Genomic DNA, 27843 nt, shown 5'->3' with positions numbered 1-27843 from the left:
CCGAGGCAGAACTCCCACCTTCACCTGGGTCTAGCTCCGCCTCTGCCTGGGTTAGGCCTGTCCTCCCCTCAGCCCCGCCTCCACTCAATCCCGATTGACTGGAGGAAGAAGGCGGCCCGACCATTGGCTCCTTTTTGAGGGGGCGGAGCCAGGCGGTGTTTCATCCCTCAGCCTCAGGCCGTGCCGGACCAAGCCGAGGGGACCCGAGTGGGGCCGAGGCCGGTAGCCCTGCGGCCCTGAGCAAAGGCAGTAGCTTGCGCCGCACCCGCGGCCAGGCGGAGCCAAAGATGCCGGCCTCTGATGCACGGCCCCGCCCGGGTCCCGGGCCGCCTACAGCCTCGCCCTTCCCTCTGCTGCTACTGGCGGTGCTGAGCGGCCCGGTATCCGGCCGCGTCCCCCGCTCGGTGCCCAGAACCTCGCTTCCCATCTCTGGTAAGGCGCGGACGCCCACGCCCTCAGCCCTTCGCGCCCACACCCACACCCACCTGCTCCCCAGACCGCGCGGCGGGACCCGGGCCTCTCAGCTTGGTGTATGGCGTTCCACGCCGCCCACGCCCCGCCGGGACACGGGCGAGAACCTCGCACTTCACCGCATCCCCTCTGCATCCCCCCCGCGCCCCGCAGCTCCGCATCCCCAGCCTGGGCCTCGCGCCTCGGCTCCCACGACACGCCCAGGCTGCCCCAGCGGGCCCTATTCCCAGAACCGCGGTAGCGTCCAGTCCTCACCGTGCAGACACTGAGGCCCAGAGCTCGGGTGGGGGCTGCCAGAGGTCGTTCATTTCGAAGTTCCATCTCCCTTAGTCCCCTGTTTCCCCGCACACACACCTGGGTCCATCATTCCAGCTTGACGCCAACTCTGCTTTCAGACCCATCAGTCTTTCATTCTACTCCAGCTTTCCATTCCAGTCCCCAGCTCAGCGTTTCCATCTTCTCCAATTCATTTCCCTATCAGTTCTACACATCATCCGAGCCTCTTGGCCCTTCTCACAGCCCTAATCTTCCTAACCCTCCTCCTGCTCCCCTAACATCTCTGACACCAGCTCCCATTCTCCCATTGTTGGATCCACGTGAACTCTCCTAACTTCCTCAACGTTCCTTGCTGCGTCTCTGCCCATTCCCTACATTGAATATTGGTAAATCATTCAATGTGCTGATGTAAAGTTCCGCTTAAATGATTTTTCAAGTCTTCAGAAGGAAAAATAGAGGAGGGGGATATGATCCTTTGAAAAGATGTGGAAGAAGCTAGGAGACGTCACAAGGTTAGAAGTGATCATTGGGGCGATTCACATTTTAGACTGCTGAGGTGGGTATGAGCGTGGCCATGAATCTTGTCTTCTCAGTGGGGATTGAGTGTTATCAGCACCTTGGGCAGACAGAACCAGTGAAGCCAAGATTACCACCTGTTGGCAACAACTCTGGACTGGTTAATACTAGTTTAGAATTTAAACTCAGACGAGTGCCATATAGGAATGCTGTGATTCCCGAAGGCGAAGTTGTGGCCAGAGCCTGGGGTTTCAGTTTGCACCGAGCAGCAGCCACAAAGTAAGTTGAGATTGCCGGGCTGAGTTGATGTGCAGGCATCCAGAGATGTCTAGATGGCAAGCAAGGTGAAGCGGAGTTGAGGATATGAGGGGAAGTTAGTTGATCCAGGGCTTATACTAAGCATGACAGAGTGGGCAGGATACAGCACAGAGGTAAGTATGGGTGTGGGAGGATGAACTGGGTGGGACTCACATCAGCACATCTAGGAATGAATGGGTTGGTGTCCATTCTACCCTCTTGAGGGTACTGAGCAGAGGAAGCAGGTAGAGCAGAGCTGTATTGGTGCAGGGGTAGGGTCCCCAGAACCAGAGGTTGAGCTAGGAAGGTAAATTCATGCCAACTTATTCCAATCTTTAAATAGATAATAATTTTGAATGCTGATATGAGGTTTAGATTTTTTTTTTTGAAATGGAGTCTTGCTCTGTCACCCAGGCTGGAGTGCAGTGGCGTGATCTTCGCTCACTGCAACCTCCGCCTCCGGGGTTCAAGCAATTCTCCTGCCTCAGTCTCCCAAGTAGCTGGGATTACAGGTGCCTGCCACCATACCCAGCTAATTTTTTGTATTTTTAGTAAAGATGGGATTTCACCATGTTGGCTAGGGTGGTCTTGAACACCTGACCTCAAGTGATCCACCCACCTCAGCCTCCCAAAATGTTGGGATAACAGGCGTGAGCAACCGCGTCTGGCTAGTGCTCTGTTTTTATAGAAAAAGCATACTTACCCACTGGATTGTGTGCTAAATATTCTGGCCTCATCTATCTCTGGTTCACTTGTCAAGGCTCCGTTTCTCCCCCATGGCTGCTAAATAAATGGTATTTGGAAGAAAACAAAAATTGGCCCGTTTGGTTTTGCTCTTGTGGACTCGACCCTTAGGAAACAATGGCTAACATCACTCTCTCCTGTCTTCCTGCCAGAGGCTGACTCCTATCTCACCAGGTTCGCTGTCCCTCAGACATACAATTACTCTGTTCTCCTTGTGGATCCTGCTTCCCACACACTTTACGTTGGCGCCCGGGACACCATCTTCGCTTTATCTCTGCCCTTCTCAGGAGAGAGACCCCGCAGGGTGAGAGACGAGAGGGAAGGACCCCTGACCCTGTAGCATGTGATTAAATCTATGATTTTATGAGTGTGTGTGTGGGGGGATTTCATAATAACTAAAGATGTAACCGCAGGGGTAGTAGGAGGGGGTGAGTTGGGAGACATCATCCACTTTGTTTTCTTAGCTAAGAGTATAGGGGATCAGGGTGACTGGGGAGGATATGAAGGAGGTTCATGATGATGGGGAGGAGACCACAGTGACCATCAGGTGACAATGGGCAGAGGGATCATTAAAATTACAATAGGAGGCCGGGCGCGGTGGCTCAAGCCTGTAATCCCAGCACTTTGGGAGGCCGAGACGGGCGGATCACGAGGTCAGGAGATCGAGACCATCCTGGCTAACACGGTGAAACCCCGTCTCTACTAAAAAAAATACAAAAAACTAGCCAAGCGAGGTGGCGGGCGCCTGTAGTCCCAGCTACTCGGGAGGCTGAGGCAGGAGAATGGCGTGAACCCAGGAGGTGGAGCTTGCAGTGAGCTGAGATCCGGCCACTGCACTCCAGCCTGGGCGACAGAGCGAGACTCCGTCTCAAAAAACAAACAAACAAACAAAAAAAACAAAAATAAAATTACAATAGGGAAACAGCTTTCAATTTTTTTTTGACCATTATTAAGAACTATACAGTTGGAGCATCCGTAATCTAAAAATCCGAAATTCAAAATACTCCAAAATCTGAAACTTTTTGTGTGCCAACATGGCACTCAAAGGAAATGCTCATTGGAGCATTTTGGATTTTGGATTTTCGAATTAGGGATGCTCAACCAGTATGTATTCTGTGAATATCCCCGAATCTGAAAAAATGTGAAATGTAAAACACTTCTGATCACAAGCATTTCAGATAAGGGATACTCAGTGTGTACTGTGTATTGTGGCCCAGTACACAATTATGTACTGAAAGAAACCTTTCTTGAAACAATATCTACTCTCTTATATTTTGATACATTCTATTTCATTAAAAATGATGTTGGTCATGATTTCACAATTGATTTTATTACTCATTAATGGGTGGGGACCTCCATTTGAAAAACAGTGCTCTAGGGGGACTTTTGAAGTTCCCAAACTGATGGAGGTTTAATCTCCTCTAACATTGTGGGAGTTTGATGTTAGGGGAATCTGGGTGAAATGATCACTCCTCCTTTCTCAGATTGACTGGATGGTTCCTGAGGCTCACAGACAGAACTGTAGGAAGAAAGGCAAGAAAGAGGTAGGTGTAAATCTGAGTCCTGTCTTGAGTGTCAGTTGAGACCTTGGCCCAGCCCTGACTCTCAGTCCCCTGTAATGCTTCCATCCCAATGGGCCCAGGCAGAGACTCTTAACACCATGCCATCACCCATCATCTCCGATCCCAAAGCTGCATCTGACTGTCCTGACGTTACCTTACCCTTCCTTGTACCTGCTGCTTCTGATTCTTTCTAACCATCTCTGACCCCCAGGACGAATGTCACAATTTTGTCCAGATTCTCGCCATTGCCAATGCCTCTCACCTCCTCACTTGTGGCACCTTCGCTTTTGATCCGAAGTGCGGGGTTATTGTGAGTGACAGGGGTGGGAGGAGAGGGAGAGGGTGCCTGCACCAATGTAAGTTACTTGGGGTGGTGGTGGGAGGATGGGAAGGGTTTTCTGTGAGCTACCATGATCGGGGCATGGTCAAGGCAACCATTGTGCATGATAAGCATTGGGTGTAGGGGCTGTCCTCATGGGATGAAGGTATGTGTAAACCACTGAGGGAGGGAAAGGGAGGTTGTCTGGAGAGAGTAAGATATACAAAGTGTAAAGAGAGACGTAGTGGGATAGTTAAGGAAGTTAAGGATGCTGGTTGGGCTGGGGAAACAACAAATCCAGGGAGAGACTTCAGAAACCAGAAACTCATGTTTCCCTTGCCCTGTGCATGCTTTGTCCAGGCAGCCTGGGTTCATTTCTTAATTAGTGAAGCCCATTGCCTGTTTTTTCCTTTCATAGCATGTGACTGTATCTTACCACCTTCTCTTACTTCCACTGCCAACTTCATTATGTGTGGGCTGTGACTCTCCTCTCATGGCTTCTGATGTCATTTCCACTAATGTAATATCTGCTGGCCCCATATTCTGGATCTTGCCTTCAGGGCGGGCACTCTGTCAATCACGTTTTCTTATAGATCTTGTTTATTGCTGCTGAAGGCCTGGACATCACCACCCTCAAACACAGCCAGGCTTGGGACATGTGTATCCCTAATCACATCTAGGCTAGTCATAATCTCTGGGACTGATGACTGTTTCTGAACTCCCAGCTTTTCCCATCAGTTACACAGTAGTCAGCACTGGTCTTTTGGCAACTCACATTTGTGACAAGCCCCTGGGGTGAGTCAGAAGCCTCGCATATCCTTTATATCCAGTAGCTTCCCTTTCTGCTCTGTAGAGCAATAGGAGGGAGTATAACAGCTCCCTTTTTTGACCTAATCCTTAACTGTAGATCTTGTCTTGACTCTTCTGCAGTCCTCAGTAATCCTTGCCACCTGGATCAAGTCAGTGTGTATCTCTAAACCCTTCTTTGTTGCATACCACCCTCATATCTCTGGCTTAGGATGCTAATCATAATCATATGCATGATTGCTCCAGTTAGTCCCCCTGGGCTGCCTTGGGGTGGGTTGGACTTATGTTGAGTCCTTTTCATAATGCAAGTGATACAGGCTCCCTACCAGCATCTGGATAGCTCCCTCATTCTAGAAAGGTTCTCAGTTCAGGGTGGTGTTGAAAATCTCTGTATTCCCTCAGGTAACATTGAGGTCTGATTTCCCTACAGTTTTCCTTAAGTTTGTAAGGTAGCAGTGGTACTGCCATTGCCATATTTGTTCTTTTCCATTCTGCCAGGCTCGGGGATCCCATGGGTATGAATGCCAGAGCCATGGCTTATAGACAGTGTGATTGTTCCAAGTTAGTCTCCTAGGGCCTTTAATTCTTCCTTGTTTCTCTGAGGTGGGACTCTAGTGGTTGTTATATAAGGTATCTAGACAGAAAATGTTCTTTCTGGACATACCTATCAGGATTGGTGTGACTTGGATGCCTATCTCTTCTCGAGGAACATCAGCAATGAAGAGTGAAGCCAGGGGTCTATGTCCTGAACTCCCACAAATTCAGCTCTTTCCCTGAACCCTCCTGTCTAGCAGGCTTATAAAATGAGGGCCCATCCTTTGGTCAAGGCTTGTCTGAAGGAGAATATAGAGACTAGCCCCAAAAGGTCAGCTCTGGTAACCCTTTGATACACATCCTGTCTGCTCTGTAGACGTTTTGAAAGTTCTCTTCTGCCTTAACCTGTCTTATCCTACTACCCAGCAGCCCCAGTCTGCTTGACCAAGTTCTTCCTTTATCCTCACTGCTGAACCTCTCATGATGACTGATGACTTTGAGACTGTATATAAACAATTATCTGAGAGCTTTGTTTTGGACACAGCAACTTGCTCAAAGTTGATTGTGGAGAAATGAAGGTTCTTACTAAAAGGAAGTTCAAGCATTGGATCTAAGGGCTCCCACAATGTGGAATGCTGTCCTTCAGTGATAGCTCATTGAACATTGGAGGAAAATATCATAATTTGTTTTGTTGAGGGACCTCCAGCAGTTAACAGAGAAAAATGTTAGACTTCTAACAACAACAACGACAAACAACAACAACGACAACCATTCAACTGAGTGTCTGCTTTGATGAAGACTTGGTATTAGGTACTTTACATTAAGGATTAAATTTAATTCTTACCACCACATCATGAGATTTAGGTATTATTTCCATTTTACAAGTAAGGAAACTGAAGTTCAGAGAAATTAAGTATTGTGTCTAAGATTGTATAGCTAGCAGAGGCAGAACCAAAATTTAAACCTGTGTTTGTCTCTGGCTCTGTTCCACTATCCTGTCCCTTATTGTAGCCTGCAGCCCAGAAGACCTTATCTGTCTTCGATTTCTTGTGGCATTTGATGTGTTTCATGTACTAGGAACCATCTTTCTTTTCTTTCCTTTTTTTCTTAGCCGCCTGGGAAAGGTCCTTTCTATGCCTTGAACTCCTCTTGGCTAAGGCCAAAGGACCAGTTCCAACCCATAGCTCAGAGAGAGCCTTCCTGTCCAGCTCTGGCCTTCAGCTTCAGGGACTTTGCTTTACGACAGCTGATTTTGAGAGACTATGCTGCTGACTGACACAATGACGATACAATGAAGAATCTCAACATTCAGATAGAGAATGTAGTGGAGTGGTCATGTCTCTTTCAGACCCGAGTTAAATGTCATTTTGACCATGCAATAATCATAACCTATCTAGTTAATAGGAGGCTTACTTCCTCAAAGGTTGGAAACCTGGATGACATGATGATGCCATTGGGGAAAGCTAAAAGAGAATTAGTTTCGACATGTTGAGTTTTAAGGGGCAGCTAAGAAATCTCTGTGAGGAAGTCCAGCAGTCAAATAAAAATATGGGCTAGAGTTTGGAAGATACCAGATTTGGAGAGTTTGGGGAATGATTTGCACAGAATATCTGGCTGGAAAGAATGAATGACATCTTTGAAGCATATGTGAAAGTGACTATGGATAGATTCTTAGGATACACATATAGGAGCTAGAAAGAAGAAGAAGGAAATAGAGAAATAATAGGAGGGATTCCAGAAGGGTAGAGTTTCAGGAGAGTCAAGGAATAGAATATTTCAAGGAAGGGGGTGAATCAAAAGTATCCAATGGCACATAAAGAAAATGAGAACTGAGAAAAAGTTCATCCCTTTAGTCCTTGGAGAAATGTAAGGCAGTAGTTATAGGCATAGAAAACATAATTTATTTTCCAGGAATAACAGGTGATCTGGTTTGGATAGAACAAAGGTCATTTTGAGAAGTAGTTGAAAATAAGTAGGTTTGGCTAATGAGGTTGTACTCCAGGCAATACTGGGCTATTTTCTCATTCTCTTGCACAAAAATTTATTATTAAGTCAGTGACCAATACTTCAGTAGATTAATCTTGGGTGGCTATTAGAATAACTTGGTTGGTGGGGGTGGCTAGATGATGTGGAGAAAGGAGTTTACTGCCATGCTTTGGGTGAGAGGTAAGAAGGGAAGCAGCAGCAGGTACATACCACATCTCTAGAGCGCCCAGCCATTTTGTTAATCTCTCACCAAATCCATCTTTCTCCTGAGGTGAGGATGCTCCCACTGTCACACAGCTGGAGTGCTGTGCCTCTGTGGAGCCCTCCATTCCAGCAGACTCTTCTGACCCAGCATTCCCTTTTTGGGTACTTCCAAAGTTTTAACAGGCCTTCTTCAAGACTCTCAGTAAAACAGAACCTTGTTTGCCATCTAGAGCAAGAGATGAGCAATTGGAGTGGGCTAATAGTACACTTATGTTTGGGGGATATATATTGATATTTCTGCAACAGCTACCATGGAAGTAATTAGGCTCCAATAACACCATATGCCCACCCCAGTTTGTGAACTAAAGATACAATACCTGGCATCTCCATGCCATAACTTTGACTCCCAACCAGCCACTGTTAACTTCCCTCTCAGTTCTAGGTTGAAATCATCCTTGTTTTTAGATGTTATCTTGAAGCCTCTCTTAGTGCCAAATGCTAGACTAAGGTAACTTCTGGCTGGCCATGATGAAGTTCTTACACCTCTTGTTCCTTGCCCAGGTCAGTCCCTCTGGAGTCCCTGGGTGAGGAAGGTACTTATCTACCACTCTTAAATTCTGACCTGAGCTTCAGGTCATTCTTTACCAACTTTGCAGGTTCCCCCATCCTCTGCCCTTGGTCGTATGATGCAGCTCTTTCATCCTTGGGGTGGGGAATAGGAGGAGGATGGCCCTTGTCTCTCTAGGCCTCTGTGTTTCAGATGGTCCTTTATCGGCCTGTACTTTTCTTTGTCCTTCCTAAGGTTTCCAGTCCTCAGGAGGCCTGCTTTCTTCCTGATCCTTCTTGTCATGTAGCATATTCTCCAACCAGTTACAAACCCTACAGTTCAGCAGTGTTTCAGAGGAAAGACCTACCTTCAGCCTCTTAGGTGCTTCTTGGGCTGTCCTAGGAATTTCTTCATCAGGGCATGTGGGTGTTGGCTACTGGAGGAATTGAGGGAAGAGGAATAAACTGATGAACAAAGGATAGCAGATATGAGAAATGCAGGAGTAGATGGGGGCATCAGGAATAGCTGACTGGATATATGGGGATGGTAGTTGGGGGTGGGGAGTGGAAGGGGAGAGGAATGGGAATTGACCTTTTCCTTCATCTGACCATCTTTGTAATTCTCACCGTGAACCTGCCCTGTGACCCCTAAACCAATTACCCCCTTCTGGTCTATAGGACGTGTCCAGTTTCCAGCAGGTTGAAAGACTTGAGAGTGGCCGGGGGAAATGTCCTTTTGAGCCAGCTCAGCGGTCAGCAGCTGTAATGGCTGGTGAGTGGGGAGAGACAAGAACCTGTAACTTCTTGCTCTAATTGCCTCCTTCCCCACCCCTGCTGTTAGAATTTCTGTGTTCTTTCTTACCTTGGAATGTCTATTATTCCCATGTCTCTTTTTAGCCTTTCCTGTTCTTCCCTGAGTGCCTGTGTGACCACCTGCTTTTCCCCACCTAGTATGATATCCCCAGGATTCTCTCTGCAGAATGTGTCCTCTGCACCTCTAGTGTAATGTTTCCTCTCTTAACCTTATTTTCTTTTCTCATAGTGTTTTTTCCCCTGTTAATAAGTGGAATATACTACAATGCATATTGTAATAAATTTGGAAAAAGTATAAAGAAGAACATGAAAAAAACTTTCAGAACAGCACTGGCCAAAAGAAGTTTATGTAACGATGGAAATGTTCTAGATCTGCACTGTCCAATACAGTAGCCACTAGCTATTGTGGCTATAGAGCCCTTGAAATGTGACTAGTGTGACTGAAGGAAGGAATTTTAAATTGTAGTTAATTTTATGTAAATAGCCCTATGTGTCTAGTGATACCATATTAGTGCAATTCTAAAATATCTCTATTTAGAAAATTATTGCTAATATTTTAGGATATATCCTGTATTAGTTCATTTGTGTTGCTATAAAGAAATATCTGAGACCAGGTAATTTATAAAGAAAAAAGTTTATTTGGCTTATGGTTCTGGATGCTGGACATGAAGCATAGTGCTAGTATCTGCCTTTGGCAAGGGCCTTAAGAAGCATACAATCATGGCAGAGGGTGAAGGGGAGCCGTGTGTCACATAGTGAGAGAGGGGGCAAGAGAGAGAGGGAGGAGGTGCTTTTTTAAACAGCCAGATCTTTTGTGAACTCAGAGTGAGAACTCACTCATTACTGCTAGGACAGCACCAAGCCATTCATGAAACATCTGCTTGCATGACCCAGACACCTCACACAAGGTCCACCTCCAACACTGGAGGTCACATGTCAACATGAGTTTTGGAGGAGACAAAACATCCAAACCATATCATATCCTAGATAGATATTAATGTGTGTGCACACCCATGTACATTCATGCACATACATTTGCTGGCCAGTCTTTTGTTGCTCAGGGGAGTCAGTAATGACTATTAAATAAATTCCTGCTAGTACTTTTTTTGAACAAGCTGTCTATGATTGCTCAAGTGTGAAATGGATCTATCACAAACCTAAACCTCTTCTGGAGAATGACTAATTTGTTAGCAGCCACACAGCAAATTGTTTTTGTGCCACATAGCCTGAATTTTAGATCAGACCACCCAACATACACCCTCCAAATTCAGCGAAAAGCCATTTTCTTGTGATGGTGTAAAACAAGCAGGTTAATAGAAATTTTATGAGCATGTGCACATTATAAAACTTTTAAATGTCATGCTACATGGATGTAATTTTGAATTCTTCATGTAACTTTATATCATAGGCATTTCTATGTAATTTAAAAATTCATTATAAAGATAATGTTTAATGACATGTTACTCATTCTGCTAACATACCACGAATTAAACAATTCCATATTATTTATATAAATTTAATTAGTTCAAAGATTTTGCTGTTACCCATATTGCTATAATGAACATCTTTGTGCATACATTTTTGCTCTCATTTTAGGTTGGCCTCTTAAGATTCCTAGAAATGGATTACTGTTTCAAAGGGTGTGAACACTTAATGGCTCATTATCTGTTGCTAATTGAGTTTCTAGAAAGAGTATACCAATTTACACCCTAAATCAGTAGTGAATGAGAACAGGCCTTTTTTTTTCACATACATTTCACCAGAATGTATTGTTCTCATTTTAAAAAATCTTTGCTATTTTGAGACTAAAAATGGCACCTTGTTTTTATTTGTATTTCTTTGAATATTAGTGAAGTTGAACATTTTTCATGTTTTAGTACTTATTTTTATTTATTCTTTGGTAAATCCTCTGCTCATGTTCTTGGACCAGTTAAGAGGTAGGATATTAGCTTTTTAATTACATATCTTTTCCTTTGTGATTGTATATAATTTTTAAGCTCAATCCTTCACTTAAAGAGCAGATAACATTTTTTCTTAAAATTTTTTTTCCAAACATGTAACTCTTTGATCTATTAATATTTGGAGTTATTTTGATGAATCGCATGAGAGGGGGATCTAAATTAATTTTTCCCAGCTAGCTAATCAGTTGACTCAGCATCATTCATTATACTGTTTTTTTCTTTCCTTGGTTTTTTTTTGCCAACTGTATCATAAAATTAATTTTTGCCTATATTTTTGGGAAATATTTTATATAAAACAAAAATTGGGACACAAGATCTAATGATGAAAATTTTTTCCTATGCATGACTTTATTTTTTAGGGAAAGTCTTAAAAGATATACAAATTACATCAGTCTTTAGTCTTATAGTTAATGACTTACCTTTTTCTGAAAAATAAAAGTTTTTGAAAATGAGCATAAAGTATATATTGACTAAATACAATATTTTGAGTTGTCATGATTATCATTATCTACTGTTGAAATTGATGAAACCTTCCTTATACTCATACATGTTGGAATAAAACAGTTTAGTTGATAGTTTATTTTTATAGGTTTTTTATCAACATCTTTGGCAAAACTCCGAGTCATTAAGAAAGGTTTCTGAGTTTTCATGGTTGTGATGTCTCTTGAGTCTATAAAATTGTTTATCAACAAAATGACTTACTTGCAACAATCTAAGATAATCGTTTATCATACTTTTGTTTCAAGCCGTAATTTCTTTTTTTTTTTTTTGAGATGGAGTCTCGCTCTGTCGCCCAGGCTGGAGTGCAGTGTGCCATCTTGGCTCACTGCAGCCTCCGTCTCCCAGGTTCAAGTGATTGTCCTGCCTCAGCCTCCTGAGTAGCTTAGATTACAGGCCCCCGCCACCATGCCCAGCTAAGTTTTGTATTTTTAGTAGAGATGGGGTTTCGCCATGTTGGTCAGGCTGGTCTCAAACTCCCGACCTCATGATCCGCCCGCCTCGGCCTCCTAAAGTGCTGGGATTACAGATGAGAGCCACCACACCTGGCCTCAAGCAGTAATCTTTAAGCATGTGCAGCCCTCTGTGAGTAATTTCTCTTTATTCAGTCAGCAAGTGAATTCGTATTAGAATGTGGTTTAAGAATATAAATTTCCAGTTTTAGTATATATGCTGCTGAAGCGAGCATAAGAATACAAATTTCATAAAGAAGATCGTTGTGAGACAAAGTGGGAGGAACATTTTCAAAAAGGTTTTAAGTCTTTTTTTTTTTTAAATAAAATTCAATGTTGCCTTTCAGTGGATAATTGATGGAGGTGATCAGAACTCCCTAATGGCTTCAGTTAATGTGGAAACTCTGTCTCTAGCTGTCTCAGACCCAAATCATAGTCAATACTAATATTATACATTTTCATCTGCAGTTATTACTTTACAGGGTTACAATTTAAAAGTTTTTCCTGGTCTGACATGGTCCTAGCGTCTACTTGGGGCTTTCTAGAATGATTCATTATGCCTTACTTTGCCTCTGTTTTGAAAATAGCAGTATAGAAATAGTGGTAACATTATATAAGAATTAGAACCAAAATTCCCAATTAGGTTCTAAAAAAATGTCCTTAAAGATAATAGCAGTATTTTGAAAAGAGCTTTTAATAATGAAAATATGATTAGAATATAATAGGAGTATTTACTTAAACCTACAAAAATTACACTGTGCATTGTAGAAAATTGAGAAAATGTAGAAATATATAAAGAAGAAAGTAAAAATGTTATTTGTAATTCTGTCATTACCAAGTAACCACTATTATTATTTTGGAGTATTTTGAGTGTTTTCTTCTACTGTGTCTATGTGTCTGCGTATTTATTATAACTTGGAATTATGTATATTTCATTTACTATTGTATACTGAGCATTTTCTCATCACAGAAATTGTTTCTTCAAAACATGATTTTTAGCAATTGCATCCAATTACATAAATTGTACTGCATACGTAGATGGATGTAGCATGATTTAATTATTTCTATGTAATTATACATTCAAATTTTAAAATTATTGTTTTTATAAATAATGCTGTAGCAGGAATCCTGTTACATAATTCTTTGCATTAATCTACTTAATTGCATATGAGTCAATCCAAAAAGTGGAATTGCTAGGTGTAAAAGTCTAAATATTTTGATGGTGCCTGATGGATTTGGACAAATTAATTGCTCTCCAGTTAGTCCTACCAGCAGTGGCTAAAGGGCCTGTCCCATTGCACTCTTGCCAGTCCCAAGTAATATGTACAAACAAACAGTGACCTCCTACAAAGTCCAGTATGATATTTACATATTTTGATTGGCATTTCTGTTAGTGAGGTTGAACAATTTTTCATGTGTTTATTGGTACTTCTGTTTCTTTTGGGAAAGCCTCAGAAATCTTATTTTCAAATATGAAGTTTATCTGTACTGTACTTAGATACAATTAAGAAAATGATCTCCTTGTCTTTATTTGCGCTGTTCTAATTTGGAAAAATATGAATATTTTGACATTCACGTTAGCATAAGAACATCGGTGATTCCTTCTCAGTCTTCTTGATAGCGCTTTTGTCTTCTGCTCATTCTTAAATGTTGGAGTTCCTTGGGCTTCTACCTAAGAGCCTCTTCTCTTCTTACTCTATGTAGTTGTGATCTCAGTGAGCCCCATGGCTTCTGTTTCCATTGCATTCTGTTGGCTCCCAAATCTACATCTGCCTCCTGGACATTACCTGGAGGTACAGACCACACGTCCTACTGCCTTCCAGACATCTTCAGTTGGATGTCCCACAGGAATCTCAAAATCATCATGCCCCAAAGTGAGTTCATTGTCTTTACTCACCTCCCCCAAACCTGCTTCTCCATCAGTCTTCCCTCCTCCGAGTGTATAGTGCCATACTCACTCAGGTACCCAAGCTAGGGACAGCAGTCAGTCGTCTTTGGGCCTCCCTATCACATCCTATAATGGATAGGGTTTCTATCAAGAAGAGCAGAAGACTTTGCTCTTTCTCTTTGGGAACCCATCCTGTGTTTTTATCATATGGTTTTGGTGTCATTGCATCTTGTGATGAATGCATCTGCCAAGGAGCTCTGCAAATGTTCCAGATGCACTGCATGCTGCCAGCATTTTGAGGCCAAGTCTACCTCTTAAATCTCCGAGACTAGCATTCACACATGAAAACAAGACAATTACAGAAATCCTACATGCCCGACAGAGGGAAATGTAGAGTCAACACTGCATCTCCAATCATCTAATTATGCCCAATAATAGGCTTAAAAAAAATTTTTTTTAAGTATCCAGCTGGCTCAATCCTTAAATAAGGAAAAGACTTTTTGAGTAGGAGCTGTCTATCCTGAAAAATGTCTGACCATGAGAAGAAAAGGGAGTGGAAGAAGAAAGGAGGCCAGGGCATGTAAAAAATCCGTTTTTTTGTTTTGTTTTTGTTTTTGTTTTTTTTTTAAACAGCGTCTTGCTCTCTCACCCAGGCTGGAGTACAGTGGTGTGATCTTGGCTCACTGCGACCTCTGCCTCCTGGGTTCAAGTGATTCTTCTGTCTCAGCCTCCTGAGTTGCTGGGATTACAGGCACGCGCTGCCACACCCAGCTAATTTTTTGTATTTTTAGCAGAGACAGGGTTTTGGCTGGTCTCTAACCCCTGACCTCAGGTTATCAAACCACCTCGGCCTCCCAAAGTGCTGGGATTACAGGCATAAGCCACCGCGCCCGGCCAAAAAAAAAAAAAAAAAATCAAAATCAGCTTTTTAAAACTAATGTACAAGGCTAGATGTGGTAGCTCACACCTGTAATCCCAGCAATTTGGGAGGCCAAGGTGGGAAGATTGCTTTAGCCCAGGAGTTCAAGACCAGCTGGGGCAACATACTGAGACCCTGTCTTTAAAAGTTAAATTTAATTTAATTGATTTAAAATTAATTTAAAATTAAATTTAATTTTTAAAGACAGGGTCTTTAAAGGCCCTGTCTTTAAAAAAGACTGTGTCTTTAAAAAAAAATTAGCCAGGCATAGTGACGCATGCCTGTGGTCCCAACTACTTGGGAGGCTGAGGTGGGAGAATTGCTTGAGCCCAGGAGGTTGAGGCTGATCACGCCACTTCACTCCAGCCTGGATGACAGAGTGAGACCCTGTCTTAAAAACAAAAAGTAGGCTGGGCGTGGTGGCTCACACCTGTAATTGCAGTACTTTGGGAGGCCGAGGTGGGCAGATCACGAGGTCAGAAGTCTACACAGTGAAACCCTGTCTGTAATAAAAATACAAAAATTAGCTGGGCATGGTGGTGGGTGCCTGTAATCCCAGCTACTTGGGATGCTGAGACAGGAGAATCGCTTGAACCTGGGAGGCGGAGGTTGCAGTGAGCGAGATAGTGCCACTGCACTCCAGCCTGAGCAACGGAGCTAGACTCCGTCTCGAACAACAACAACAACATCAAACCAAAAAGTAACGAACACACTAATGAACTGATAATTCCTATTGTAAATCTCCTTTAAAAGGAAGCATTTTGATGCCAGAATGGAAATTTTAAACCCCCAGGCTGTAGAGAAATATTCACTGCCATGACACATGTTTATAGGCTTTCCATCTGGCAAGTTGGGATCTATTTTTACACACAATTATGATTTTTCTTTGAGTGTGTTTCTTCGTCTTTTGTGGCTTTCAATGTCTTTTTTTTTTTTTTTTTTTTTTCAAAATGAAAATATCTTAGTTTTTTTGCACTATAAAAGTAAAAGATGCTAACTACAAAAAACAAGGATTATTCAATGAATAATCTTTCCCATGCTTGCAGGCATATATACATATTTTTTAAAAAATAAAAATAGGGTTGAATTATTCCTGGTGATGTTTTCTAACCTGCTTGTTGAGCAAACTCATCACTGTGGGAATTACTCGCTTTTGCACATCATCTTTCGCCAATGGCAGATGTGGCCTTGATCCATTCAGCAATAATTTGCAAAGCAGTTGTATGGTCAGTGTTATTATATAAACAATGTATCACAATCACAATATTTGGAATTGAGAGTGTCTTGAAGAGTCCAGGGCATGTGGTGATCTTGTGGACTCCTATGCTCAATATTGTAATGGTTGCTATTCTTTCTGCTGTGTAGGGGTGTGTGTGTGTGTGTGTCTGTCTGTAAGATGTGCTGCAAGCCCCCTGGTACTCTTAGGGCACCTGGAGCCCTGCTACTTCCTCCCAAAGTGTCTGATCCCTCCTGCTGATCCTTGGCTGTTCCACTCTGAGTGACTGCGCACTTCTCAGCATTTCTGGGCTCCAGTGTTGCTGATTCCCCCATTGGTCACTTAGGAAGTTTTGTGACCTCCATCTACTGCTGAATCTTTGCATGGTTATCTGTGGTCCTTTACTGTTTCCAGAATATTTATGATTGTTTTTCTCCAACCCTACATACCAAGTCATGATCCCAGCATCTGCTTTACCACATCTCCTATTCTTAGGGTATCCATCACAAGGCTTCTACCAGGGTTTTGATTTTAGAGCATTTAATGTGTCATGCTCTTAGGGAACATTTTCAAACTCTGGCCTCTGTGTCAACTTTTTCCCCCTTGGAAGTACAGAGGGTTGGCTCATTTGCTGTTCCATTTTCTGCCAGGACCTTTGACTAATACTTGGTTTTTCTTTCCTGAAATTTTCTAGAAGGGAATGGAATATCTTTGTATAGCTTCCCCCTCTTCTGGTGGCAGATTGAGCATATGGCCCTTTGAAGTTTCATAAGGAGCTAACATGAATGAATGTCAACCATGTGCCAGGCCTTAGCTAGGGCTCTTTATCTTATTTAACCCTTAGCGCTATTCTGAGTGGAAGATGGCATTATCTCTATTCTGCATTTGAGGAACCTGAGGCTTCGAAAGTTGCTTTGCCCAAGATCATAGTACTACTAAGTAGTCAGGGTTCAAACCCAAGTCTTCCTGGCTCCCAAACACTTGGATTCTTTTTAAAATTGCAAATAATGGAATAGTCTCACTTCCCCACCCCAAAAGAAGGCTTTCAACCCTGCAGTGCTGCCCTTGTAGGGCTCTGGCCCTCTTGTTCTCTACGTAGAGTGTTTCTTCAGTGCTGGTTACCTTTCTGGTGCTTGAGACATGCTGCTTCTCTGGAGCATCTGTGACCCCAGGATGATCATGCTTCCCTCCAAGTGGCCCCCCACTCTCTACTGCTTCCCCCAGTGTGCATGAGCCCTGTGGTTCTGGCTGAGCTTTCATGCACCCGCTTCCAGCACATTGGCCTGTCTTGCTTCTCTAGCCTCTCTGACTTGATCTTCTCAGTTGCCTTTGGTAGCTCTCCCCTTAAATGGGAGTGTTCCCCAGGGCTCTCTTCTGGCTTTACCTTTTTCCCTGGCTATGACTTTCATGTCATGACTTAAGCATGAAGTGTGATGACTCCCAAGTTGCTGTCTCTGGCCCTGTTGCCCAGGCCCTTCCCTTAATTGCTTTCCAAGATCTCTGACCAATATCCTGAAGTCACTTCAGCCTTAGGATGTGCAACGAGTGGACTCATTTCCTCTCCAGCTGCGTCTTTTATGGGCCTTGTTCTATCATTTGCTGTCTTGGTTAATAATGTCACCACCAACTATCATCAGTCTTATAAGCTAGAAACCTTGAGAAACATTGGTTTACTCCATTCTGTCTCATCTCATATTCAGTTGATCAATTTCAAATCCTGTTAATGGATTCTACCTCAGAAATACCTTCCAAATCCAGCCCCTTTATTTCCTCTGCCTCTGCCTTACTTTGGGCCTTTCACTCTTGCCTGGACTGTATGAATAGCCTTTTAAGTAGCATTATCTTTTTTAAAAACAAAACTGTTTATATCACTTTCCTCCTAAAAAAGTCTCTGCAGTTTTACGCTTACCTGCAGGGTAAAGTGCATATCTGCTGGCATGGCAGAGCAGACTAACCACAGAGTGCCCATCCCCACACCTCCAGCTTCCTCTCTGCTCACTGGCCCTGCCCAGCAGCCCCTCTGCCCCCACATGGCTGAGCATGGCTCCCCTCTTCACTGCTTGCTTGTCTTCCTCCCTGAAGTCCTCCTTCCATCTGGCAAATTTCTTATTCCCATACCCAGCTCACATGTTGCCTCTGAGATGCTGTTCCCTCAGGTAGATATAGCTGGGTCCCCCATATGTGTTAGTCTGTGCCTCCCGGAATCTGATTACACACTTGTCTTCCTGACTCACATGGGGGTTCTTGGGGCCAGGGATTTACTTAGCACCCGGCACAGTTCCTTGTACGTAGTAGCTGGTGAAGGCATACCACCTTGTTTTCTCCAGAGTGCCTCTGATACTCAGCACACCCCCAGGGTGTTCATGACTTGGTACTACTCTCTGATTCATTTTCCTCCTACTCGTGTCAGACCCATTGGTGGTGGTACTCAGAGTGGCTACAGTTCTCTCCCATTCAGCCCACAGAGCTGAACCCCCCTTCCTTCCCAGAGTGTCTGTGATTTGTCTCTTACTCAATCCCCACTATCCCTGGAGCAAGCACCTTTGCCCCTCCACTATACTAGGAGGGAGGACCTGATTCCTTGTTGCCTCTCCTGGCTGCCTGTGAAATCTCCACTCATCTCCTAGGCCAGTATCTCTCAAAGTGAGGTCCTGAATTACCTGCATCGGATTACTCTGATTGCTTCTTCGAAATGCAGGTTCTTCAGCCAACCCCAGCTCTACTGAATGAGAATTGCTGGCCCAGGTATCTGCATTTAAATCACTTCCCCAAGTGAGTCTAGTATTCTCTAAAATTGTGACTTGTTCTAAAGCAGTGTATGCCCACTAATGTTCAGAAAGAACATTCATTCCCTGAGACATTTACCAGAGTGGGACAACTTAAATAAGATGGGGACCTGTTACAAAGCAGATGCCCCTTTTGGAGAGTTACAGTACAGTCAGCACATTACAGGGTTACTGAAACAGCAACAAAAAAGCCCCAGAGAAACAAGCTTGATTTTTATGAGGGACGCCTTTATTCTCATACACATGGACATTTCCGCACAGTATTTTCTTAATGCTGGTTTCCCTGACTGCCCTGGAGGAGTTTATGTCTAGATTTCCTTAATTGCGATAATGCCTTTGATGTGCTCAGCAGTGTCTGGCACTCATGGGTGCTTAGTCCCTGAGAGTCGCTGCCCTGCTTTATGCCCTAGTCTGCCTGTGACCTCTGTTGCTTCCCTCAGTGGGTCACTGATATCCCATCTCCTCCCTGTCGCCCTGCAGGGGGGGTCCTCTATGCTGCCACTGTGAAAAACTACCTGGGGACGGAGCCGATTATCACCCGAGCAGTCGGTCGTGCTGAGGACTGGATTCGGACAGACACCTTACCGTCCTGGCTGAATGGTGGGGAGAGGGAGAGGGGTCCTCTGGGGGGACCGATGGGGTGGAGTCTGGGAAGTCCCAGGTTGTGTCTGTGAGGATCTGAGGCCACTGGTATTCCCAGCCCCAGCCTTTGTCGCAGCCGTGGCCTTGAGCCCAGCCGAATGGGGGGATGAAGATGGAGACGACGAAATCTACTTCTTCTTTACGGAGACTTCCCGAGCATTTGACTCATACGAGCGCATTAAAGTCCCACGGGTGGCCCGTGTGTGTGCGGTGAGACCCCATCCCAGCTGTCTGTCTGTCGTCTCCTGCTCTGTCTGTCCCCCTGTCTTATCTTTTCCTCTTTGGGTCTCTGTCTTTAAATCTCTCCCGTGTCTCCTATTTTCTCTGCCTTGACTTCTCTTCTGGGAGCTTGAGGAATGTGAGAGAGAGGCTTTGGCCTCTTTGACACCCACAATTACCCTTGTGACACACTGTCTACAGGAGGTAGACTAGTGTAGAGGTTAAAGGGAGGAACTGGTGACAGACCAGGGTTCAAGTCCCTGCTCCACCCACCACTTAACTGCCTTTGCAACTCTGTCCAGGTTCTTTAGTGTCTTTGAAACTTGTCTATAAAAAGAGGATAATAATGATGCCTGTCTGTGAGGGCTGTTTGCGTATTAAATGAGGTAACTTACGTAAAACACATAATGTAGTACTTTATAAGTGCACAGTTAACTTAGTCACTGTCATTGTTATTGTGACCCCTTCACCCCCGTATCTCATTATCCCTGCAGCTACTCTGTGTGGCTCCCTGTCCTTGCATTTGTATGCATCTGTCTCCCCATCTGTCTATGTCTGCCCTGAAGTCAGAAGGAAACTTAAATTGGTCTCCATGCTCCTTGCCCAATGATGGTCATCTAAAGAGAATCTCCCATGTGTTCGTCACCGCAGGGGGACCTTGGGGGCCGGAAGACTCTCCAGCAGAGATGGACGACGTTTTTGAAAGCTGACCTGCTCTGTCCAGGGCCTGAGCATGGCCGGGCCTCCAGTGTCCTGCAGGATGTTGCTGTGCTTCGACCTGAGCTTGGGGCAGGGACTCCCATCTTTTATGGCATCTTTTCTTCCCAGTGGTGAGGGGTCTTGGTGTGGAGGACAGTTACAGGGTGGGAGATAAGTAGGGATGGCACAATGTCAGTGTTGTCTCTTCCAGAGGGGGCAGGCTGTCCCGCCTTTGGCTGAATGGCTCGCTGTGTGTTTCTCGGGTGTCATCTCATTTGACAAGGGATGAGTTGCTGTCCCCTAGACCCCTCCAGATATCCAGCTCCAACCTGTGAATTCCAGGGAGGGGGCTGCCATTTCTGCTGTCTGTGCCTTCCGACCACAAGACATTCGGACAGTGATGAACGGTCCCTTCAGAGAACTAAAACATGACTGCAACAGAGGACTTCCTGTCATGGACAATGATGTGCCCCAGCCAAGACCTGGAGAGGTGAGGGGGCAGATCTTCATTCTAGGCCTGAAGTAGAGAGCTGCTATTAAGGCAAGAGCCCCACCAAGCATCACTGGCGTGTCCTGTTCGTGGGAAACTTTGTCACCACCCCTGTATTTCCTCTAGTGCATCACCAACAACATGAAGCTCCGGCACTTTGGCTCATCTCTCTCCCTGCCTGACCGTGTACTCACCTTCATCCGGGACCACCCACTCATGGACAGGCCAGTGTTTCCAGCTGATGGCCACCCCCTGCTGGTCACTACAGATACAGCCTATCTCAGAGTCGTGGCCCACAGGGTGACCAGCCTCTCAGGGAAAGAGTATGATGTGCTCTACCTGGGGACAGGTATATTTAGTGGTCAAGCAGGTTGCCTACCTAGTGCATACACATTCTCGTCACAGAGAGAGTACTGTAATACATATATGTCTGAGTCCCAGGCACAGGGGCAATTATGTCATTATTATTGTTCCTTTCCTGTCCCCTAGAAGATGGACACCTCCATCGAGCAGTGCGGATCGGAGCTCAGCTCAGCGTTCTTGAAGATCTGGCCTTATTCCCAGAGCCACAGCCAGTTGAGAACATGAAATTGTACCACGTGAGTTGTAGATTTTGGAGAATCTATTGGGGAGACATCTGAGTCCAGAGCCAGTTTGTGACCCTGAGGTCTGGGAGATCCAGTGTATTCCCCTTCCCCGCTCCCTTTTTGTAGAGCTGGCTCCTGGTTGGCTCCCGTACTGAGGTGACACAAGTGAATACAACCAACTGTGGCCGTCTCCAGAGCTGCTCAGAATGCATCCTGGCCCAGGACCCAGTCTGTGCCTGGAGCTTCCGGCTGGATGAGTGTGTGGCCCACGCTGGGCAGCACCGAGGGTGAGTGTAGCTGCCTGGATTTCTTGCTTACTGTGCCAGGGCTCTGTCCCATCCATATGTCTATGTTTCTCATCTGTTAATGCTGCCCTGCCAGAGGCTGTTTTCTTTTTCTGTCTGTTAGTGTCTACATCACTCATGTGTCCTTCTGTTAGTCCATACTAACTCATCTGTTTGTCCATCTAGTGCCACCTCATCAATGTCCTTGCCTCTTGCCTCTCTGCTGGACCTGCCTTGACCTGACAGTGTGCTATCTCTAATGGACGCTTCTTAGTTTTCATCTTACAAGAGCTCTTGGAAGTGTTTTCACAGTTGTCCACTCCCTCTTTCCTTGAAATACTTTACTCTTGGTCTCTATGACTCTGCATTCTTTGGTCTCCTTCACTTTCCCATCCAACTGCTGAATGTTGATATTCCTCAGGGTTCAGTCCTGCACCCATTCTCGTTACACTTTCATGCTATCTCTAGGCAGTTTTATTCTCATTACTTTTCAATACCATCTGACTGCTAATGACAACCACAAATATATCTAGTTGAACTGTGGAACTCCCCATCCAACTGTCTACTTGATATTCCCTTTGGATGCTTCATAAGCAACTCAAATTTAGCAAATCAAAGTGTGCGGTATTGTTTCCTCTTTCTCTCACATGCTCCTCCTCTGGTTTTCCTCATTCCAGTAAAGGGACCTCCATGCATCCAGTTGCTCAAGCCAGAAATTGCCCACATTGTATTATGATTTGTACTGATTCTAGCCCCTAAACGTCCTTAGTCCACCCTCTTCTCTCCACCTCTACTGCTACCACTCTAGTCCAAGCCATCATCGCTTCTTAACTGGACTACTCTAATAATCTAATTGGTCTTCTTTTGACCATTTTGGGCTGCTACCATCCATTTTCCATTTAGCAGCTTAAAAGCATATGTCACATTGAAGCAAATCCCTGACATCATATCATATTCATCTTAAATATTTCAATATGTATCTCTACTAGATAAGGACTTTTTTTTTTTTTTTTAGACGGAGTCTCGCTCTGTCGCCCAGGCTGGAGTGCAGTGACGCCATCTTGGCTCACCACAACCTCCGCCTCCCTTATTCAAGCGATTCTCCTGCTTCAGCCTCCCGAATAGCTGGGATTACAGGTGCCCACCACCACACCCAGCTAATTTTTGTATTTTCAGTAGAGATGAGGTTTCACTATGTTGGCCAGCCTGGTCTGGAACTCCTGACCTCAAGCAATCCACTCGCCTTGGCCTCCCAAAGTGCTGGGATTACAGGCGTGAGCCACTCCGCCTAGCCCAGGACTCTTAAAAACATCTTATTGTGGGAAAGTTCAATCATAGCCAAAAGTAGAGAGAATTGTGTAATGAATTTCCATGCATCCATCCCTCAGCTTCAACAACCATCAGCTTCTGGTTAATCTTGTCTCTTCAGTACGTTTACTCATTCCCAACTATTTTGAAGCAAATCCTGAACATCATTTCACTTCATCCATAAATCTTTCTGTCTGTATCTCTAACATACAAGGGTTTTTTAAAAAAAAAACCATATTACCATTATCATACCAAAAACTTACTTTCTTAATGTCATCAAATATCCAGTCAATGTTCTGATTTCTTCAATTGCATATATTTAAGAAATAGTTTATGTCAGTATCCAAATAATGCTTATTAATTGTAATTGGTTGATATGTTTCTTAAGTGTCTTTTAATCATTGATATCTTCTAGTGAAGTATTTTTAATTACTTGATTTGGAAGTGTTTTTGCAAACTGACCTTGAGATTTCCTATTTTGAAGTCCAGTTAATTTATAGCATATTTGTATACTACAGAACCTCAAGTATATACAGAACCCCAGAATATTACAGAACCCCATGGCTACACATTCTTTAGAGGTAAAAGTACTTGTCTTTTGGAATAAAACAGATTAATTCACACATGTCAAAACAGAGTGAAATGTTTAAAATGATAGCTGATCTGTAGGGCTAGATATGAAAGAAAAAACTGACATATAATTAGAATAGTCATAACATTTAATTTTGTTTTTCTGATATTTGTCTTTAATTATAAGTGTAAAATCTTATGCCATCTATTGATCAGATTCTTGACTTTTTGCCAGTTGGGGATATAAAGTAATTCTTGGATGACAGGCTTGGCCAGCTTTGCCTTTTTGGTTAAGAACTTTAACCTGGTCTTTTAGTTTTCTAGGGGAGAATTTTTAAACATCTAAGACAAAAGCAAGGGCTTTATTCTGTCCTTTATTGTTTTAATTTCCATTAAAATAAGCATTCACTGGTCTTAGATATCCTCTATACTTGAGCTTCAAGGATTCCCTTAAGGTATACGTGAGTAGGGGGAGGGGGGAGAGTGTGGGGTGTGTGTTTATGCCAGTGTTCTGGGTTGTTCTTGTGTACATTTCCCATACCTCAGTTCATCCAAGGGAGAAGAACATAGACTGAGAAGTTCCTGTGGCAGCAGCTGTACATGTGGTCTTCCTGTGTTCCTCACTCTCAGCTAGACTAATCAACCTTGGTTTTACCCAAGAAACTTCCATCTATTCATACCAGTCTTGGAGCTCATTTCAGGGACCTCAATTCATATTGAAGGAGTTCCTACTCAGATGAGTCTGTGTTTGATTGAGGCTTTGTGTGTTCAGACCTTTTACCTGGCCTTCACTGACAACCCTAGTAGGGGTCTCATTGACTTCCCGGCCTCTGGGAGTGGTGCCAGAGAGTTCAGCAGTGAGCAGTCCATCTTGCTGTCCTCCATCAGATATAGTCCACCCAAATCCTGGAAGTACCAGGACTGTGCTATTTGAAACAGATCCATTCAAATAACACATAGGCCAGTATATATCAACCACTATTGAAGAGTTCCTTTGTAGAGACAAGCAGCTTTTAGGAAACAAAAAATCACCTCACTGACCCTAAAGGAATTTTGATTAGCTTCTGCAGAAAAGGAATTTGCTCTTTGTCTTAAATAAGAGAAAAAAAATCCCTATAGTTTTTATCCTTTTTTTTTCCCTAGAGAAATCTTGTGGTTGTGGAGAACCAGGTTCATTTCTTAGAAGATTCTGTTTCTTTTAAAGCACCCCCACTAAACATCTTTCCAACAGACCTAGTGCAAATTTAGCTATCCATGGTCTGCTAGAAAGATGCATGCATGAAATGTCATGAGTAATATTAAGAGGTGTTGGGGAAAAATTTGGTGATGAGGAGAAACTTGACTGATAATTTCAGGAGTGATTTCTGGGATGATGGGAGATGTATTGAATGAGGGAGTCTTCAGTAATACTGAGGAGGATTGAAGGGAATGTTGACACTGGATTTACCAAGCATTCTCTTCTTTATAGGTTGGTCCAAGACATAGAGTCAGCAGATGTCTCCTCTTTGTGTCCCAAAGAGCCTGGAGGTCTGTGTGGTCTGTATGGCTTAGGGAAATGTGGGTGGAGTGGATGGAAAGGGGCTAGAGAGTTGTTCATTTTGGAACCATTCTAAACCTTGGATCTTGGAGGATGTGGCAGCCAGGTACCTTGGGCCTTAGCCTCTTTGGGAATCCCCTTTTTAGCTTAGTCTCCATAGCCCCTTCTCATGATTGACATCACCCCACACTTTTCTTCATCACACCTCCAGCCTTTAGCCTTACCTCCTTTTGTGCCTTTACTGTCTCTCGCAGAACGTCCAGTAGTGTTTGAAGTTCCCGTGGCTACAGCTGCGCATGTGGTCTTGCCGTGTTCTCCAAGCTCAGCATGGGCATCCTGTGTGTGGCACCAGCCAAGTGGAGTGACTGTACTCACCCCCCGGCGGGATGGACTGGAGGTGGTGGTGACCCCAGGGGCCATGGGCGCTTATGCCTGTGAATGTCAGGAGGGTGGGGCAGCCCGTGTGGTAGCAGCTTACAGCTTGGTGTGGGGCAGCCAGCGAGATGCCCCGAGCCGGGCCCACACAGTGGGGGCGGGACTGGCTGGCTTCTTCCTGGGGGTTCTCGCAGCATCCCTAACTCTCCTTCTGATTGGTCGGCGTCAGCAGCGACGGCGACAGAGGGAACTTCTGGCTAGAGATAAGGTGGGCTTGGACCTGGGGGCTCCACCTTCTGGGACCACAAGCTACAGCCAAGACCCTCCCTCCCCCTCTCCTGAAGATGAGCGGTTGCCCCTGGCCCTGGCCAAGAGGGGCAGTGGCTTTGGTGGATTCTCTCCACCCTTCCTGCTTGATCCTTGCCCAAGCCCAGCCCACATTCGGCTAACTGGGGCTCCTCTAGCCACATGTGATGAAACATCCATCTAGAGCTGGGCAAATGACCACTAGTGTATAAGTGATCACTGGAACGGAGGGACCACTGAGATGCTGCGGTCACTAGGCCTGGAAGACCATCCCAGCCTCTGAGTTCTCTTTGAGTATGAGTGATTACTTGGACTTTAGTGTCTGTTCTCTCTGAGTCTGGATGGACTTGGGGCCAGACCTTTGCCTGATTCCCGATTGCCATGAAAGATCAGAACTGCTTTCTGCAGCAGTCAGGGCTTCTGCCCAACATCTGAACCCCTGTGACCCTTCATCCCTGGCCCCCTATCTTGGGCCCATTAGTTTTGGGGATGGGGCACAAGGCATAGCTATGACTTTGCTTTCTGGTTGGAGCCTGACCAGAAGGAAGAGCCCTGGAGGTGGTTGGGGGTGAATGTGCACTGAGTCCTTGGGGTGGTTCTGCTTATTCTTCAAGTTTATCTGAATTTCTGTGGGGAGTGCATGATCCCCATGTTGTGACATGGAGTCTCTGCCCTGAGATCTTCCCCATCTCAGTTTTCCTTCCATGAATGAGTGTGTGTAAATACATGGTGTTCATAGGAGACCTGGCCACATGTGCATGAATGACTGGGCTGATGCTTAGGAATATTTATGAGGGATGGGGTGGGAGAAGATTGGAATAGGAATATTACCTGCAGAACTTTAGACCCTGTAGCCATAGAGGGAATGGCTTTCCTTTCTAAAAGGAACTGAAACACTGCCCCTCTCCCCATTGCCCCACAACCTTACTCTAAATTTGAGTAGAGAAAAGCTCGTAAAGTGACTTTCCGGCTGGGAAGGGCAGCAGTACACATGACTCCATATTTTTCTTTGTTTTTGCCCTTTGGCTGCCACCACTGCCATGTCACAGCTGCTTTCTCTGGCTAGAGTGTAGGCTGTACCCCATTTTCTTGGCTCCCATTGAAAATTAACAGCATTCTGATGGTTAGGGAACAACAGAAGGGGAACAGTCATAGGATATACAAGCAGTATAAAGATAGGTTCACAATCAGTGACTTTACTCAGGGTGACACCCTTGCCCTAAAGCAAGAGTCCCCCCTACCTGGGGTCCATGGACTCCCTGAAATTGTATGCAAAATATTGTTTGTACATGTGTGTCTGTATGTCTCTGTGGGGGAGGTTTTATGGCTTTTGTCAGATTTTCAAGGCCTTAACAAAGTTAAAGGACCGCTGCCCTGAGGTCACTGCACTGAGACCAAGCTAGGATGGCATCACTCTGTGGCAGCTCTGCCTGGCCTTGCCCTGCCTGGAACAGGGTGATTGCTGGAATGGAGTTACCACTGAGATGCCAGAGGTTCCTGGGTCTGGAAGACTTGTTGCCTTTCAGCTGTCTTTGAGTCTGACTGACTGTGGCCAGTCCCTGAACTGGTAGCTGCTGGAGGCCTTCTTGTTTCTCCAGTCCCTGGAAGCTGAGCTCTGTGTGTATTTGATGACATTGTCAACTCTCACCAAACTTCAAGACCTCTTCCTGCTTGACCACTCGCACATGCTCTAGGCTTCTGCTCAGTACTGGTCTTGGCCTGTGAATGTGCCTCGTTCATCCCTGGTGCTTGAGCCCCTCAAGCTCCAGTCAATGATCCAGTCCTGCCCCTTTGAAGTTTTCTCCTCTGCTTTCCTTGGCAGCAGCCTGCAAACTACTCAAAAGAGTCCCCTTGGGTTTGGAATGATCAGTGGCTTTGCCACTAATAAATGTGTGATCTTCGGCAAGTAACCTAACCTAGGGACATTAGTTTACTCATTTGTGAAGTGGGGATAACAAAAACCTACCTCAGGGTTGCTACAAGGATTACATGAGAAAATATGTCAACAATAAAGACCTGTCTGTACCAATA

General features: G+C 44.7%; 1 protein-coding gene across 3 annotated transcripts; it reads left to right on the top strand.

Annotated features, from left to right (window-relative positions):
- The first annotated feature begins 150 nt into the window (after positions 1-150).
- Positions 151-27843, top strand: SEMA4F (ssemaphorin 4F). Of its 3 annotated transcripts, XM_015112713.3 has the most exons (14): positions 151-432; positions 2457-2608; positions 3789-3848; positions 4078-4176; positions 8941-9034; positions 19276-19395; positions 19496-19647; positions 20308-20486; positions 20698-20845; positions 20972-21194; positions 21335-21444; positions 21559-21719; positions 25063-25121; positions 25386-27843. In XM_015112713.3, exons 1-14 carry the CDS (start codon positions 288-290, stop codon positions 25994-25996), a joined length of 2313 nt encoding a protein of 770 aa, XP_014968199.1. In that variant the 5' UTR covers positions 151-287; the 3' UTR covers positions 25997-27843. The 3 variants fall into 3 exon arrangements, with proteins under 3 accessions (XP_014968199.1, XP_014968201.1, XP_077815385.1); XM_015112715.3 differs by lacking the exon at positions 4078-4176; XM_077959259.1 differs by lacking the exons at positions 4078-4176; positions 8941-9034; positions 19276-19395; positions 19496-19647.

The sequence above is a fragment of the Macaca mulatta genome, chromosome 13, assembly GCF_049350105.2.
Source record: "Macaca mulatta isolate MMU2019108-1 chromosome 13, T2T-MMU8v2.0, whole genome shotgun sequence".
In the NCBI taxonomy this organism is placed as follows: domain Eukaryota; kingdom Metazoa; phylum Chordata; class Mammalia; order Primates; family Cercopithecidae; genus Macaca; species Macaca mulatta.
Note: the sequence above shows the minus strand (reverse complement) of the source record. Positions and strands in the feature narration are given on the sequence as shown.